At 37.0% G+C, this 19,289-nt stretch overlaps 1 protein-coding gene across 6 annotated transcripts in view; it reads left to right on the forward strand.

Annotated features, from left to right (window-relative positions):
- Window positions 1–19,289, forward strand: part of BCAS3 (BCAS3 microtubule associated cell migration factor) — a 799,405-nt gene that overhangs the window by 453,697 nt on the left and 326,419 nt on the right. For all 6 annotated transcript variants that reach the window (XM_037808130.1, XM_037808128.1, XM_037808132.1 and 3 more), the window contains 2 exons: window positions 42–207; window positions 2,170–2,270. In XM_037808130.1, the coding sequence (XP_037664058.1) occupies window positions 42–207; window positions 2,170–2,270 (267 nt within the window). The remainder of the gene's footprint in view (window positions 1–41; window positions 208–2,169; window positions 2,271–19,289) is intronic.

Raw genomic sequence — 19,289 nt, forward strand, 5'->3', positions numbered from 1 at the left:
CCATCATTACACATCCAGGTTGTGCTTCTCTCTGTTCATAGACCAGTCCAAACAAGTTGTAGTTGAATCTCTGTACATCATAAGCTGCTATGGGACATTGGTGGAGCACATGATGGAGCCACGACCCCTCAGTACTGCCCCCAAGATTAGTGATGACACCCCACTGGAAATGATGACTTCACCTCGAGCAAGCTGGACTCTGGTTAGGTAGTACTTTTTTTTTTTAAAGCAACTTTATTGAAGTATACAGTAGTAGAAGTTTGTAATTTGGTAAGTTTTGACATATGTATTCACCTGTGATACCATCACATTTACAATCAAGATAACATATCCATCATCCCCCAAAGTTTCATTGTGCCCGTTTGTAATTTCTCGCTTCTGCCACACTTTGTTCCTACCCCACACCCTGAACTCCAGGCAACCAATAAATTGCTTACTGTTACTATAGATTGTTTTGTATTTTCTAGAATTTTATATAAGCAAAATCAAATAATATGCATTCTTTTTTGTCTGGCTTCTTTCATCCAGCAAAATTATTCTGAAATACATCTCCGTCGTTGCATGTATCAATAGTTCATTCCTTTTTTATGTTGAAATATAATTGACATAATGTAGAAGTCACCATTTTAAAATGAATTTTCACGTTCATGACAGTTAAGTTTAGAACATTTCATCGCCCTAAAAAGAAACACCATACCCAATAGCAGTCACTCTGTACTTCCCATCATTCCTCCAGCCCTAGGCAACCGTCAACTTATTTTCCTCTGTATGAATTTGCCTATTCTGGACATTTCATATAAATGGAATCATATAATATGTGACCTTTTGTGTCCAACTTCTTTTAGCATAATGGTTTCAAGGTTCATCTATGTTATAGCTTGTATCAGTTTTTCATTCTGTTTTAGGGCTGAATAATATTCCATTGTATGGATATGCCACATTTTGTTTATCCATTCATCAGTTAATGGACATTTGGACTGTTTCAGATTTTTGGCTGTCATGAATAATGCTGAACATCCATGTACAGTTTTCATTTGGACATCTGTTTTCAATTGTTTTGTGTAGGCATCTGTTTTCAATTCTCTTAGGTACATACCTAGGAGAATACGTCTTTTCGAACCCCTTTCTCCCTTGCTCCTTTGTGTTATCTTTCCTTGGATTTAGTTGTTTTTCCCTCTCACGTATGGAGAGCCTCAGTGCTTCCCCTATTTCCAGTTTCATGCTCACTGAGAATAAAGGGTGGCATTGAGACATTCCATTAAGGGGAGTAGAAACTGATATAAATAGATTGCAAAGTTTCCTTTAAAGTGATTCTCCAGGATTCAATTTTTAATCCTGTAGAAATGTTTACTAAGAATCAGTCTTTCTCAGAAGTGCATGATTAGAATCTTTACAAGCTAACACAGAGGGAGAAATAAAACCTGGAAATAGCTCAAAATAATCTGTCTGGGAGAGACAGAAAAATTGTTCCTGATGAGTATGGAAGGAAACAGACAAAAATGACTATGAAAATGATCCCTCTGCTTTTGGCATTCTAAAATATTCTTAGAATATTGATTTTGGGAGGCTCCAGCATTCTATGATGCTACTTCATTACTTCTGGATTAATCTGATCAACATCTGATTTGTCAAGCTATTTAGGAATGAGCAGATCTAATTAAAATTATAGCACCATCATTGTTGAAATGGGTGGTGGCTGAATTTGAAACTCAGATGCCAGTTAGGTCTGCAGTAAGTCATATGGCTGTGTGTGTTTTTAAAAATCATTTTAACCTGCTTTGTTTTCTTTTAAAATGTACATATATTCTAAGAATAGAGGGTTCAAACAATGGTCAGGAATTAGGTAATTAGAACTACTTTGTTGTAACATTTGAATTCCATGCTTTATCTCTGCCCAGTCTTCTGAATGTCAGGTCTCATCCTGTAGGAGAGTTTTCTGTTATTACCCTAATATTGGCTCCATATAATTTGTATGACTCACTGCCATCAGTTTTTTTTTTTTTTTTTAAGCACATGGCCTTGTGTTTCAGGATTCAGCACTCCAACAAGTTCATTTTAATGATTACAAAGATAGTGTGAGTTTATATCAGTGTCTGTAAGTGATGACAGTGGTGGTGATTTACATCCCATCTATTAAGCGTAAATATTAATGTTCTTCTTTTTCCTTAGAACCCCACAGTGGAATGAATTGCAACCACCGTTTAATGCAAACCACCCTTTGCTCCTCGCTGCAGATGTAGTGCAGTATTATCAGTTCCTGCTTGCTGGTCGTAAGTAATTGTGATTGTTTTTTTTCCATCCATGTGGTATTTTCAGATTTCAAATGAAAATGCTGACTTCTAAAGCAGCCATGCACATTAACACTGTTCCATAAGCCAAAGGCCTTAAGCAGTCAGACTGAGGAAAGTACAGTATTTAATACAAAATGTGAATGGTAGCCTTAGTACACATTACACATACCTTCTGGCTGCTCATGTTCCCTACCCATGAGATAGATGTACCCCTACAATGAAAATAGGTAAGTTGATGGGGAATGCCTGATTGGCTCAAAAATAAGAAATGAAGATACCAGGATATAATAGATAGTTTCATATAGTTTAGTATACATTTCTAATATGAAAATCATTAGGAACTTTTCACTGTGAAAAGTTTTTCTTTTTATAGAATTTTACTGGCAATGATAAAGTAATGATTGCAACAGTTTTGTGTTGTTTTTTTATTTGTCTGTTTACTCTAATATCTAAGCTGAATCAGGCTCTTTAATACTTATGTAAAAAAATGTACACTGAGCTAGTTATGTTTTTTTTATATGAGAGACATGAAAAGACAATTTAATATTTATTATCCAGAGTGTGTTTATAAATTAAAATATACTTTACAATTATAGTTCAGTTTTTTAAAATGGACTGGATCCTTAATTTAACTTGATGGCTCCTAAGTACTGCATGTTTTTAAGAAATTTCCTAAAAATCAACATTGACATGTTTCTTATGGAGTTTTGTTGTATTCAATCTATTATCTTGTTTGGCTGTTTTGTAAACATTATAAAATTATAAAATTATTTCCCAGAAGTTTTGTATTTTATGTTTTTAATGTGTTAATATTATACTGGAAACAGATATGAGTTTATAGATCTTGCTCTAAAGTTATGAATTGTATCACATTTATTATAATTGTACAAATATTATTCTAACAGTCAGCATTCTTGCTCTTTCATGAAGTTAGACTCAGAGTAGTTGGGCCCTAATATGTGTCAGACCCTTGTGATTTAAAAATCAATACTATTTTTTCTGTCCTCAATGAACTCACTATCTAATTTGGGAAGCAGGTGTTTAATAAAAGAAATATAATACAATGGAGCATTATACAGTGCGTTATGAGATTAATGACTTAAGTTGTCAGAGACTTCATATAAGAGTAATAGGTAATCTGAGGCTTAAAGGACAGGTTGGATTTCCTCAGGCCTGTTCTTCTTTAGAGAAAGGATCATGTGTGGGAGTGGTAGATTGGATGTAGATGGGGCAAAGGACATGCCACTGAATTTGGATTTGATTTTATAGGCTGGTGGTTCAAGAAACAGAATACATAGAATTTGTTAGGTTCTAGGTTATCTAAGCATGCATTTAACTGTATCACATGAACTTGAAGAAACATGACAAAAATATTATATCAAATTAAAACCATGATTCTTCTGGAGCATCTATGGTGGAGCTTCTGGATTCAGTCCCAAATATGATCAGTGCCAATTAGAGGGCGGTGGTGGCAGTGATGTTTTTGCTAGAAAAGTTCCATGGTGTGGCTGGGTGTGGCTCCGAGCTTCATTGTTTCTGGATACGTTGTTCTTGGTTGTGTAGCATCCAGTCTGGTTATCTGGAACACCTAGAGATTCTGTAAGGTACATAATAACCTTTAATAAATCACTTTTTGCTTAAAAAATTTTTTTTAAACCATGAGCACATTTTGCACTACTTCTCAAAATGGGTGAAAACAGCCAATTGTTGAATTAGCTTTCAAAATTATTATTCGTTTTATTTGTTTTGTTATTTTGATACCTGTTAAGTCTTTTTAGCAGACAAACAGTTGCAAGTCCCAAATAGTTAAGGAAAAGATATGGGCTATCTCTATCCCTTAACTTGAGTGAATTTGCTGATTGGGCTTCACTTGATTTTACCAGTTCTGAACTCTGCCTATTCTCAGAACAACAAAATTCCCTAGGTGCATAGTTTGAGAACCACTGCTGTAGGCAGTATCAAGCCATCAAATGTTTTCAAGCATAGGAATGCCACCATCAAAAAAAAAAAAAACTGCATTTTAGAAAGGTCATGCTGGCAACATTGTAGCAATAGGTTCAGAAGCCAGATGAGAGGGCTTTACTTAAGGCAGTATACACAGAGAAGACAAAGCAGACATGGTAGTTATTGATTAATAGATACAGAGTTTCTGTTTGAAGAAAAAGTTTTGGTAATAGATGTTGGTGATGGTAGCACAATATTGTGAATGTAATTAATACATTGTACACATGAAAGTGATTAAAATAGGAAATTTTGAGTTGTACGAACGTTACTGTAATGAAAGTTTTAAAAAAAGGATTAGAGACAATTTTTAAGAAAGAGTCATTGATGGATTCTAGAGTTTCTGATCAAAATATGAATAAAATGTTTCATTTTAGGAATTTTTAGTTTCAGCTGGGCTGAGCATTGTGATAAGGATAAAAAGGCCTGTGTTTCAGTTCAAACCACCTCTTAATAACTTGATAAATGTAAAATATTGATAATAATACCTGTTCTCATCTCATAGAGGTATTATGTGATGCTGAAGTCTTTTAAAAATGGTGATCATTATATGGCTTTGTTTCTTTTTTTTAAGCAGTTTTATTGAGTTTATTATACAATCACATATCATACAGTGTATCCAAAGTGTACAATCAGTGGTTCACAGTATCATCACATAGTTATGCATTCATCATCACAGTCAATTTTAGAACATTTTCAATACTCCCAAACAAACAAACCAAAACATCCCATACCTCTAGCCCCTACTATTATTGACCCTTAGCCTTGGTGGGGTACATTTGTTATTGTCAATGAAAAAATATTATAATATTACTGTTAACTATAGTCCATAGTTTGCAATAGGTGCAATTTTTCTCATATACCATTCTATTACTAACTCATTATAGTAGTGGCATACATTTGTTCTAGTTCATGAAAGGTCGTTTTTATATTTGTACTATTAGTCACCGTCATCATCGTCTACCACAGAGTTCATTGTTTTAGTAGATGAAACAGTTTCATGTTTTATCTTCCAGGTTTCCTTCTGGTGACATAAGTTGACTCTAAACCTCCACTTTCAACCACAATCACACTCATAATTAAGTGCTGTTATTACACTCACCATATTGTGCTAGCATCACCTCGATCCATTTCCAAACATTTAACTTCAACTAGTTAAAAATTCTGTACAAATTAAGCATTCTCTACCCTTATTCTATCTCCTGGTTACCTATGTTCTAGATTTTACCTCTATGAATTTACTTTTTAAAATTAGCTCTTATTAGTGAAATCACACAATATTTGTCCTTTTACCTCTGACTTATTTAACATAACATAATGTCCTCAAGGTTCATCCATGTAGTCGCATGCTTCAAGATTTCATTCCTTCTTACTACTGAATAATATTCCATCATATGTATATACCACATTTTGTTTAGCCATTCACCAGTTGATGGACCCTTGTGTTGTTTCTACCTTTCAGCATTTGTGAATAGTGCTGCTATGAACATTGGTATGCAAATGTCCGATTCTGCCCCTGTTTTCGGTTCTTCTGAGTGTATATAGAGAAATGGAGTTGCCAGATCATATGGCAGATCTATACTTAGTTTCCTGAGGAACCACCAAACTGCCTTCCAAAGCAGCTGCACCATTCTACATTTCTACCAGTAGTGAATGTGATCCTATTTCTCCACATCCTCTCCAACACTTGTAATTTTCTGTTTTGTTTTTGTTTTTGTTTTTTTATAATGGCCATTCTAGTAGGTATGAAATATCTTATTGTGGTTTTGATTTGCATTTCCCTGATATCTAGTGATGCTGAGCACCTTTTCATGTGCTTTTTAGCCATTTGTATTTCCTCTTTGGAAAAATGTCTATTCAAGTCTTTGGCCCATTTTTTCATTGGGTTATTTGTCTCTTTTTTGTTGTTGTTGAGTTGTGGGATTTCTTTACATATTTTCAATCATTAAACCGTTATCAGATTTGTGGTTTCCAAATATTTTTTCCCATTGAGTAGGCTGTCTTTTCACCTTTTCGACAAATTCTTTTGATGCACAGAAGTATTCAGTTTTTAAGAAGTCCCATTTATCTATTTTTTTCTTTCCTTGCTTGTGCTAAGAAATCTCTGCCTTATGCAAGATCTTGAAGATCTTGAAGAAAAAATGCCCTACTTTTTTATTCTAGGGGTATATTGTCCTGTCTCTTAGAGTTAGGTCCGTTTTGAGTATGAAGTGTGTGATGGGGTCCTCTTTCATTCTTTTGTGAAGTTTGTAAAATGCTTTGGATAGAATTGACATCTTAACAAAATTTAGTCTTCCAATCCATGAACACAGGATGGCCTTCCATTTATTTAGGCCTTTTTGATATCTTTTAGCAATGTTTTGTAGTTTTCTAAATTCAGGTCCTTTACATCTTGGTTAAATTTATTCCTAGATATTTGATTCGTTTAGTTGCTATTGTATATGGAATTTTTTCCTCCTAAGAGTGCTCATTACTGATTTTTGCATGTTGATCTTGTATCCCACCATTTTGCTGAACTTGTTTATTAGCTCTAGTAGGTTTGTTGTAGATTTTTGGGGGACTTTCTAAATATAGGATCATGTCACCGGCAAATAGTGAAAGTTTTACTTCTTCCTTTCCTTTTCAGATGCCTTTTAATTTCTTTTTCTTGCCTAGGACTTCTAGCACGATGTTGGTGACAGTGGGCATTCCTGATCTTAAAGGGAAAGCTTGGCCTTTCACCATTAAGTATGGTGATAGCTTCAGGTTTTTCATATACGCTGTATGCCCTTTATCATGTTGAGGAAGTTTTCTTCTATTTCTGTCTTTGAAGTGTTTTATTAAGAAAGAAGGCTGGATTTTGTCAAATGCTTTTTCTTTAACAATATATATGATCATGTGTTTTTTCCCCTTCAATGTGTTAATGTGGTGTATTACATTGATTGGTTTTCTTCTATTTTACTACCCCTGCATACCTGGAATAAAACCCACTTGATCATGGCATATGGTTTTTATGGTGCTATTGGATTTGATTTTATGGTGCTATTGGATTTCTTGTATTTTTGTTGAGGATATTTGCATCTGTATTTATTAGAGAATTTGGTCTGTAATTTTCCTTTCTTGTATTATCTTTATCTGGCTTTGGTATTAGGGTGATGTTGGCCTCATGGAATGAGTTAGGTAATGTCCCTCCCCTTCAGCTTTTTGGAAGAGTTTGAGCAGGATTGGTACTAATTCTTTCTGGAATTATTGGTGGAATTCACGAAACCATCTTGGTCCTGGGCTCTTCTTTGTTGGAAGGTTTTTGATGACTCATTCAGTCTCTTTACTTGTGACTGGCTTGTTGAGGTCTTCTGTTTCTTCTTAGACAGTGCAGGTTTTCATGTGTTTCTAGGTAGTTGTCCATTTCATCTAAGTTTTCAAATTTGTTGGCATACAGATACTCAAAGTATCCTCTTATTGTCTTTTTTATTTCCGTAGGGTCTGTACTAATGTCCCCTTCTCATTTCTAATTTTATTTATTTGCATTCTCTCTCTCTCTCTCTCTCTCTCTCATCAGTCTATGTATGGGTTTGTGAATTTTATTGATCATCTTGAGGAATCCAACTTTTGGTTTTGTTGATTCTCTCTACTGCTTTTTATGTTCTTAATTTCATTTATTTTTGCTCTAATCTTTGTTATTTCTTTCCTTCTGCTTGCTTTGGGATTAGTTTGGTTTTCTTTTTCTAGTTCCTCTAGGTGTGCAGTTAGTTCTTTGATTTTAGCTCTTTCTTCCTTTTTAATATAGGTATTCAGGGCTATAATTTTCCCTCTCAGCACTCCCTTTGCAACATCCCATAAGTTTTGATATGTTGTGTTCTCATTTTCATTTGTCTTGAGATATTTATAGATTTCTCTTGTAATTTCTTCTTTGACCCATTGATTGTTTAATAGTGTGTTTTGTAATCTCATTATATTTGTGAATTCTCCTGTCCTTTGCCTGTTATTTATTGAGACTTGTTTTATAGCCCAACATGTGGCCTATCCTGGAGAATGATCCATGGCACTTGAAGTGTAATATTCTTTAAATGTCTGTTAGGTCTAGTCCATTTATCATTTTCTTTAAGCTCTCTATTTCATTATTGATCCTCTGTCTAAGATGTTCTGTCTATTGATAAGAGTGGTGTATTCCAACTATTATTGTAGAGACATTTATTTCTCTCTTCAGTTTTGTCAGTGTTTGCCTCATGTATTTTGGGGCACCATGGTTAGGCATGTACATCTTTAAATTTCAGTTTTATTGAGATATGTTCACATACGATGCAATCATCCATGGTATACAAATCCATTATGTTCACAGTACTGTCATATAGTTGTGCATTCATCACCCCAATCAATTTTTGAACATTTTCCTTACCCCAAAAAGAATAAAAATAAGAATAAAAATAAAAGTAAAAAATAACACCCAAATCATTCCATCCCCCCATCGCACCCTATTTTTCATTTAGTTTTTATCCCCATCTTTCTACTCATTTGTCCATACACTGGATAAAGGGAATGTGAGCCATGAGGTTTTCACAATCACACTATGTAAGCTACATAGTTATGCAATCATCTTCAAAAATCAAGGCTACTGTGTTGTAGTTCGACAGTTTCAGGTATATCCTTCTAGCTATACACTAAAAACTAAATAGGGAGTGACCTCTTGACTCCATTTGAAATATCTCAGCCACTGAAACTTTATTTGTTTCATTTTGCTTCCCCCTCTTGGTCAAGAAGATTTTCTCAATCCCATGATGCCAGGTCCAGGCTCATCCCTGGGAGTCATGTCCCATGTAGGGGGAAAGGCTGTGAGTTCACCTGCTAAGTGGGCTTAGATAGAGAGAGAGGGCCAGATTTTGTTCTCTGGGGGAGATTCTTAGGCACAACTGTAAGTAGGCTTAGCCTCTCCTTTGCAGTAACAAGCTTCATAAGGGCAAGCCCCAAGATCGAGGGCTTGTCCTACTATATTGTTAGTCCTTGTTATTTGTGAGAATACCAGTAATAATCCAGATGGGGAAGTCCAACATTTCCTGATTTTTCCCCAGTTCCTCAGGGGTGCCCTGCAAATATATTTTTATTCTCTGCCCAAATTACTTTGGGATGTATTGGGATTTCACACTAACCTGTACAAATCTACCAGATCGCACTTCCTATTTGAAGTTCCATGTAGTTATGGTGTTTGAATAAACTGACCATACAAGTTAAATTATTTAGTGTGCTGCAGAAAATATTTGGTTAGGTGCATAAATATTTTTGATTTGTTATTTCTTCTTGTTGGATTGCCCCTTTTATTAATACATAATGTCCTTCCTTGTCTCTTCTAACATTTTTGTATTTAAAGTTTATTTTGTCTGATAGTATAGCTACTTAGCTCTTTTTCAGTAACTGTTTACATAGAATATGTTTTTCCAATTTTTCACTTTCAACCTATTTGTATCCTTGGGTCTAAGGTGAGTCTCTTGTAGACAGCATATAGATGGATCATTTTTTTTAATCCATTCTGCCCGTCTGTATCTTTTGATTGGAGAGTTTAGTCCATTAACATTCAGTGTTATTACTGTAATGGCAGTGCTTACTTCAACCATTTTATCCTTTGATTTTTATATATCATATCTTATTTTTGCCCCTCTTTTTATTCTTTCAGTTACCCTTCTTTATAATCTTCCTTGCTATGCTCTCCTTCAATCCTCTCTCTCCTGTCTTTTCTTTTCAGCTTGCAGAACTCCCTTTAAGATTTCTTGCAGGACCAGACTCTTGTTAACAAATTCTCTTAGCTTCTTGCCTCCATGGTTTCTGATGAGAAATCCACACTTAATCTTATTGCGGTTCTGTAAGTGACAAATTGCTTTTCTCTTGTTGCTTTCAGAATTCTTTATTGACATTCTGATTAGTTTGTATCTCAGAGTGGGTCTATTAGGATTTGTTCTGTTTGGAGTATACTGGGCTTCTTACCTTTGCATGATCTTGTATTTTGTAAGCATTGGGAAATTTTCAGCCGTTATTTCCTCAATTATTCTTTTTGACCCTTTTCCCTTCTCTTCTTTTGGGACACCTGTGATGCATATGTTTGCATGCTCTGTGTTGTCAATCATTTCCCTGAGACCTTGCTCAATTTTTTCCTTTCTTGTCTTCATCTGTTCTTTTGTCTGTTTGAGTTTGGATGCTCTGTCATCTAGCTTGCTGATCCTTTCTTCTGCCACTTCAAATCTGCTGTTGTGTATCTCTAGTGTATTTTAAATTTTATCTATTGTGTCTTTCATTCCAATAATATCTGTTGTTTTTCTTTGTATGTCTTCAAATTCTTCTTTATGCTCACCCAGTGTCTTCTTTTTTTTTTTTTTCTTTTTAAATAAACTTTATTTTTTCATCACAGTCTCAGATTTACAGAAAAATGGGAGAGAGTTCAGAGGGTGCAATATAACTTGCACCCAGTTTCCACACTTAACAGCATCTTAGATTAGTAGGGTACATTTGTTACAATTAATGAACCAATACTGATACATCATTATTTCCCAAAGTCCGTGCTTTATTCAGCGTTCCTTAGTTTCTACCTGACGACCTTTTCCGGCTCCAGGATCCCATTCAATCGTCATGTCCCCTTAGGCTCATCTTTGCTGTGAACGTTCTTAGACGTCCCTTGTTTTTGATGACCTTGACCGTTTTAGGAGGACTGGCATTTTGTAGAATGACCCTCAGTTGGGATTTGATATTTTGCTCATGATTATGGGTTTTGGGGAACAAGACCACAGGGGTAAACTCTCATTCTCACCGTATCATATCCAGGGTATACACTGTCGACATGCTTTTCATGCTGATGTTGACCTTGATCGCCTGGCTGAGGCCGTGCTTGTCAGGTCCTCCACGTAAAGTCACCCCCTTTTCTTCTTCCTTTAGAAGGAAGGCATTATGTGCAGTCCACACCCAAGGAGTGGAGAATCTTAAGTGCGGAGTATCCACATAAGTCATTTGGAATTCTTCTTCATGGTCTTTTCTCCATTTCTTTATTCAAACATTTGTTTGTATCTGCGTGGATTCATGGATATGTATTTTTTTTTTTTAATCATCATTTTATTGAGATATATTCACATACCACGCAGTCATACAAAACAAATTGTACTTTCGATTGTTTACAGTACCATTACATAGTTGTACATTCATCACCTAAATCAATCCCTGACACCTTCATTAGCACACACACAAAAATAACAAGAATAATAATTAGAGTGAAAAAGAGCAATTGAAGTAAAAAAGAACACTGGGTACCTTTGTCTGTTTGTTTCCTTCCCCTACTTTTCTACACATCCATCCATAAACTAGACAAAGTGGAGTTTGGTCCTTATGGCATTCCCAATCCCATTGTCACCCCTCATAAGCTACATTTTTATACAACTGTCTTCGAGATTCATGGGTTCTGGGTTGTAGTTTAATAGTTTCAGGTATCTACCACCAGCTACCCCAATTCTTTAGAACCTAAAAAAGGTTGTCTAAAGTGTGCGTAAGAGTGCCCACCAGAGTGATCTCTCGGCTCGTTTTGGAATCTCTCTGCCACTGAAGCTTATTTCATTTCCTTTCACATCCCCCTTTTGGTCAAGAAGATGTTCTCCATCCCACGATGCCGGGTCTACATTCCTCCCCGGGAGTCATATTCCACGTTGCCAGGGAGATTCACTTCCCTGGGTGTCTGATCCCACGTAGGGGGGAGGGCAGTGATTTCACCTTTCAAGTTGGCTTAGCCAGAGAGAGAGGGCCACATCTGAGCAACAAAGAGGCATTCAGGAGGAGACTCTTAGGCACAAATACAGGGAGGCCTAGCCTCTCCTTTGCAGCAACCGTCTTCCCAAGGGTAAAACTTATGGTAGAGGGCTCAACCCATCAAACCACCAGTCCCCTATGTCTGTGGTCATGTCAGCAACCATGGAGGTGGGGTAGGCGAATACCCCTGCATTCTCCACAGGCTCCTCAAGGGGGCACTACATCTTTTTTTTTTTTTTTCCTTGTTTGTCTTTTTTCTTTTTTTTTTTTTTTAACTTTCCCTTCTTTTTTAAATCAACTGTATGAAAAAAAAAGTTAAAAAGAAAACAAACATACAATAAAAGAACATTTCAAAGAGACCATAACAAGGGAGTAAGAAAAAGACAACTAACCTAAGATAACTGCTTAACTTCCAACATGTTCCTACTTTACCCCAAGAAAGTTACATAATATAGCAACATTTCAGTGAACTTGTTCCTACTACATCCATCAGAAATTAACAGACCATAGTCATTCCTGGGCATCCCCAGAACGTTAAATAGCTTATCTGTTCTTCTTGGATTATTGTTCCCCCTTCCTTAATTGCTCTCTACTGCTAGTTCCCCTACATTCTACATTATAAACCATTTGTTTTACATTTTTCAAAGTTCACATTAGTGGTAGCATATAATATTTCTCTTTTTGTGCCTGGCTTATTTCGCTCAGCATTATGTCTTCAAGGTTCATCCATGTTGTCATATGTTTCACCAGATCGTTCCTTCTTACTGCCGCGTAGTATTCCATCGTGTGTATATACCACATTTTATTTATCCACTCATCTGTTGAAGGACATTTGGGTTGTTTCCATCTCTTGGCAATTGTGAATAATGCTGCTATGAACATTGGCATGCAGAGATCTGTTCGTGTCACTGCTTTCCGATCTTCTGGGTATATACCGAGAAGTGCAATCGCTGGATCGAATGGTAGCTCTATATCTAGTTTTCTAAGGAACCGCCAGACTGACTTCCAGAGTGGCTGAACCATTATACAGTCCCACCAACAATGAATAAGAGTTCCAATTTCTCCACATCCCCTCCAGCATTTGTAGTTTCCTGTTTGTTTAATGGCAGCCATTCTAACCGGTGTTAGATGGTATCTCATTGTGGTCTTAATTTGCATCTCTCTAATAGCTAGTGAAGCTGAACATTTTTTCATGTGTTTCTTGGCCATTTGTATTTCCTCTTCAGAGAACTGTCTTTTCATATCTTTTGCCCATTTTATAATTGGGCTGTCTGTACTATTGTCATTGAGTTGTAGGATTTCTTTGTATATGCAAGATATCAGTCTTTTGTCAGATACATGGTTTCCAAAAATTTTTTCCCATTGAGTTGGCTGCCTCTTTACCTTTTTGAGAAATTCCTTTGAGGTGCAGAAACTTCTAAGCTTGAGGAGTTCCCATTTATCTATTTTCTCTTTTGTTGCTTGTGCTTTGGGTGTAAAGTCTAGGAAGTGGCCTCCTAATACAAGGTCTTGAAGATGTTTTCCTACATTATCTTCTAGGAGTTTTATGGTACTTTCTTTTATATTGAGATCTTTCGTCCATTTTGAGTTAATTTTTGTGTAGGGGGTGAGGTAGGGGTCCTCTTTCATTCTTTTGGATATGGATATCCAACTCTCCCAGCCCCATTTGTTGAAAAGACCATTATGGCTCAGTTCGGTGACTTTGGGGGCCTTATCAAAGACCAGTCAGCCCCAGTGTCTTCTTAATACCTTTATCTCTTTAGCTATGCCCTTGAATTGGTTTAGGAGATTTGTTTGATCATCTTTGATTAGTTGTTCCAAATTCTGGATCTCCTCTAGCTTTTTAATTTGTTCCTCTGGCTTTGCCATATATTCTTGTTAGTATGTCTTGTAATGTTTTGCTGGCATCTGGGCATCTGATTATCTTGATAGGATTTTTCTGAAGGTTGGTTTTCCTTCTCTTGTCTAAGAGTTTGTTGTTGATTGGGTTCATGTTAAAGCTCTTATTTGGCAATGGTTCATCAGTATTTCTCAGCTAAGACAGGGTCAGAGTCCCATGCAAGGGGTGCAGAACAGTTCAGAAGGGCCCTGGGGTCAGGAAAGCAGCTTCCCAAGACTACTTTCCCAGTCTTCCCAATAGATGGTGCTCTTCAGCAGCCTATTCTCCAATGACCCTACAAAGGTAAATTGTTTTTTAGCCCTCTGGCCTCTGCTTCTTAGGTGGGTGAAAATAATGGCCACGTCAGTACTCTGGGCACCTGTCTGGAAAGGGCCAAAGCTTTGGAACGCCAAGGACCATTTTCTTGACTCTCCCAATCTGTAGCTGGCCACCAGACAGGATCCCAACTGACCAGAAGCTGCTGGCCTCAGATGTGCAGGATGGGTGCCAGGAGCCACAGCTGAACATGCCAGTCATTTCAGTTTCTCAGTCTATGATAACAATGGGACCACAGGTGCCACAGGCACCTGTCTGGAAAGGCTCAAGGCTGTGGGACCTCAAGGTCCAATTTTGCCAACTAACAGTTGGATCAGGACTGTGCCGCATCCATCTGTTCCCGGGGTGGGAGAGGGCTTCCCCAAGGCTCCTAGTCTGCGGCAGCCTTTGGGCAGAAGCTGGGCCAAACAGACACTGCTGGCCTCGATGGTGAGGGATGAGCGCCGGGAGCCATGGGTAGCTGGGTTCCCCTGCAGTTTCTCCGTCTGTGGAGTCGATGGCACCACAGTCTGGAAATGGCCAAAGCTGCGGAACCCAGAGGTACAATTTCACCAGCCAACAGTTGGACCAGTACAGTGCCATGTCCCACTCTGTGCCTGGGTAGGAGAACTTCCCTGACTCTCCCAGTCTGCAGCAGCTAGCCTGTTGGGAAACAAGCTGACCAGAAGCTGCTAACCTTGGGGAGGGAAGGGGGTCAGGAACTGCAACCAAGTTGAGTCACTTACTGCAGTTTCTCCATCTCTGTTTCTCCATCTGGAGAATCAATGGTGTTGCGTGCCCCATGGGCACCTGTCTGGAAAGCTTTAAAATCCGAGGCTGCGGGACAGAGGGGTCTCAAATTTCACTGGCCAGCAGTTGGATCAAAACTGTGCCATGCCCCCTCTGTCCCTGGGGCTAGGGCTTCCCTGACTCTCCCAGTCGGCAGCAGCCAGCCTGGCAAGAACCAGGCTGACCAGAAGCTGCTGGCCGAGTTGAACTGCTCACTGCAGTGTATCCACTTTTTCCTCCAGCTCTTCCTTGTATGTTGTACAGTCCTCCCCTGGTCTCCCAATCCCTAGAACAGCTGCTTTGGACAGTTTCTACCTTTCTCTAGGTGTTTTTATTGGAGGAGTGATTTCTGCCTCTCCTTATTCCGTCATCTTCCCAGAAGTCCTATTTGCCTTTGTTTGTTTTATTTTGTTTTGTTTTTAATCTCAGAAGTTCACATTTTCAAAAACAGAGTATAGAGTTTAGGGATTTTAATAAAATTTTGTAATCCTTTTTAGTATTCAGCATTCAGGATGTATACCAATCCTGATTGTGTTGTAATATCTGTTATCTAAATGATAGACTGTAACAAATAAGCCTGCTCTTATCTTTGTGAAATGTTATTACAGACAAAACTTAATAGGTTAAAAAAAAAATCTAGAGAACATGTAATTCTGTAATAATTATTACATTGCTTCTTTACATTGGATTAGAGACACATAATTTACCCAGTGTTTTAAAATATGGTCATCATCTTCAATAAAGAAAAGGTACATGTTAAAGCAGGCTTTCTGATAGACAGTCCTGACTGAAGCAATTAAATATGCAAAACATGGCCATTAAGGTCAAAGGAGTAAAATCTTGAAATTCAATTGGTAAAAGTAATGCTGGCTGCCCATTTAGAGAGAATGCCTGCCTTGCTCATCTGTTGTGACCTTTCTGCAAGTTGGGAAGAAGTTAGGAAAACTTTGCTATTAGTTTCTTGCTTTCCTTCCAGTTCCCCTCTTTGAAACTATATGAAAGGATATCATGGCCTTTTAAAACCTTGTGTCAGGAAGTGTTTTGTTTTACTTAACCATATTGAAAATCACCTCCTATTTCGCAACTTTAAGACTTCTTTGGTAAATATATTTCTAAAAGTATTTTCATATATAACTACTTGGAGTAGACTTGAATCAAGGAACAATTGTAACTTGCAAACTATAGAAATGTTGTAAGCTTTTTCTTCGGTTGTGTTTAGATCTGTGGATCAAGGGAAGCAGACTTGTATAAACTATGGAAATTATAATAATAGTAGACAAAGAATGATGTAAATGGAAATAGGAAAGAGACATTGTCTCAGAGAGAAGAGAGTAGGAGAGCAGGATGTTTAGCAAGGAATCCCCACTCCGTTTCCAGCCCTGTAATCATTATAAGTACAATGATAGTTGATAAACAAGGTTTTGCAACTATGGCAAAAGAGTGTGGGGGTATGGGAAGAGGGTATCTGCCTGAAACACTGAAGTCTTCTTATCTAAGAAGTAAAAACTCCAAATTTCATGTTAGTCACATTTACTACCCATGCTAATTGGTTGGAATAATCAAAGTTGAGAAAGTTTATTATGTCATAGATTGGATGTACTAAAATAGTTCCCACAGAGGTAACTATAGAGGGGAAGATGACTACTTTGTTATAAGGTTGAACCATATGGAATTGCCATTTTTGGTAAGTATAAAAATGCCAAATATCAGCAGTTTCATCAGGTGCAACCTAATAGATTAACTAATTTATGATTTATGTGCAAACTGAATATAAATGTAGTAATCTAAGCTTATTATATAGCTCAATAAACTACATAAAAGGCAAGAATCTAATATCCAAAAGATGTTTTCACTATCATAAGAAACCTTGGAAGTAGTTTATAAAAAGATTGCGGCAAAGTATATTAATGATTTTTCTAGTAACGCTGTTTTTTCTCCCTTCAGAATAAGAATTACGTACTATAAAACTAGTGTTTTTCTTTGCCCCAAACAAGGACAAACATTAGAACAGACCAACCAATATCAATCAACTTTGGTTATTATCCCAAAGTAGACTAAAGGTGATTTGGCATCAGCAATGTTTTAAAGGTGCTGATATTGATTTACTTTATTGGGGATCAGACTTTGAACTTCTTTCTTTATAATCCATGGGTAAGTGATAATGCTTCCCTAAACTTACTGAGTTTTATTTGTTAGATCATAACAAGAGACCTTTCAACAGAACTGTTGCTTTGATACCCAATAGAAAGATGACTGAGATCCATAGACCTTTCTTAGAGCCATATTTTATTGGGGGATATAATTGCTGTTATCTACCTTTAAAGGTATGTGTAATTGGTCTGTTGAGATCTTCTATTTCTTCTAGAGTCAGTGTAGGTTGTTCAGGTGTTTCTAGGAATTTGTCCTTTTCATCTAGTTTGTCTAATTTGTTGGCATACAGTTGCTCATAGTATCCTCTTAAGATCCTTTTATACTTCTGTGGGGTCAATAGTAATATCCCCACTCTCATTTCTGATTTTATTTTATTTGTGTCTTTTATTCTTTGTCAGGCTTGCTAAAGGTTTGCTAATTATATTGATCTTGTCAAAGAACCAATCAAGAGTTTGTTATTTAACTTCTGTGTATTTGTAGATTTTCCATTTCTCTGACTGTTACTGATTTCTAGCTTCTTTACATTATGGTCAGAGAACATGCTTTGTATGATTTCAATCCTTTTAAATTTATGGAGATTTGTTTGGTAGCACAACATGGAGAATGAGCCATGTGCACTTGAAAAGAATGTATATCCTGCTGTTTTGGGGTGTGATGCTCTGTATATGTCTGTTAGGTCTAGTTCCTTTATCATATTATTCAAGTTATCTGTTTCCTTATTGACCTTCTGTCTAGATATTCTATCTATTGATGAAAGTGGTGTATTGAAGTCTCCAACTATTATTGTAGAGGCGTCTATTTCTCCCTTCAGTTTTGCCAGTGTTTGCCTCATGTATTTTGGGGCACCGTGGTTTGGGGCATAAACATTTTTGATTGTTACTTCTTCTTGGTGGATTGCCCCTTTTATTAATATATAGTGTCCTTCTTTGTGTCTTGTAACAGCTTTTGACTTAAAGCCAACTCTTTTTTGGTTACTGTTTGCATGGAATATCTTTTTCCATCTGTTCACTTTCAATTATATTTGTGTCTTTGAGTCTAATGTGAGTCTCTTATAAACAACATATATTTGGATCATGCTTTTTTTTTTAATCTATTCTGCTAATCTGTCTTTACAGTCAATGTATTTTTCATTGCAGATGCCATTTTTTCTGTTTTTTTATTGAGATAGATTCGTATACCATGCAGTCATCCAAAGTGTACAATCAGTTATGCACAGTACAGATGCCATTTTTTAAAATTCAGTTTTATTGAGATATATTCATATACCATACATCATCCATGGTGTACACAGTACTATCATATAGTTGTGCCTTCATCACCCCAATCCATTTTTGAGCATTTCCTTTACACCATAAAGAATAAAAATAAGAATAAAAAACAAAAGTAAAAAAAAGAACACCTGACTCATCCCCCCCACCCCATCCCAATCTTCATTTAGTCCCTGTCCCCATTTTTCTATTCATCCACCCCGTACACTGGGTAAAGGGAGTATAATCCGCAAGATTTTCACTTTCACACTGTCACCCCTTGTAAGCTATATAGTTATACAATTGTCTTCAGGAGTCAACGCCACTGGGTTGGAGTTTGGTAGTTTCAGGTATTTACTTCTAGCTATTCAAATTCACTAAAACCTAGAAAGGGATATCTATATAGTGCATAAGAATGCCCACTAGGGTGACCTCTTGACTCCATTTGAAATCTCTCAGCCATTGAAACTTTATTTTGTTTCGTTCCGCTTCCCCTTTTTGGTCAAGAAGATATTCTCAATCCCACAATGCTGGGTCCAGGTTCATCCCCGGGAGTCATATCCTGCGTTGCCAAGGAGATTTACACCCCTGGAAGTCAGGTCCAATGTAGGGGGGCGGGCAGTGAGTTCACCTACTGAGTTGACCTAGCTAGAGAGAGAGGACCACATCTAAGCAACAAACAGGCATGCGGGGAGACTCTTAGGCACAGTTATAAGCAAGTTTAGCCTCTCTTTTGCAACAATGAGCCTCACAACAGCAAGCCCCAAGGTAGAGGGCTCACAGATGCCATTTTTTTAATATCTAAAAATTCCCTTTGAGTCTTTTTAAAATTTATTTTTATTGTGGTAACATATATAACATAAA

The sequence above is a fragment of the Choloepus didactylus genome, chromosome 18, assembly GCF_015220235.1.
Source record: "Choloepus didactylus isolate mChoDid1 chromosome 18, mChoDid1.pri, whole genome shotgun sequence".
NCBI classification, from domain to species: Eukaryota; Metazoa; Chordata; class Mammalia; order Pilosa; family Megalonychidae; genus Choloepus; species Choloepus didactylus.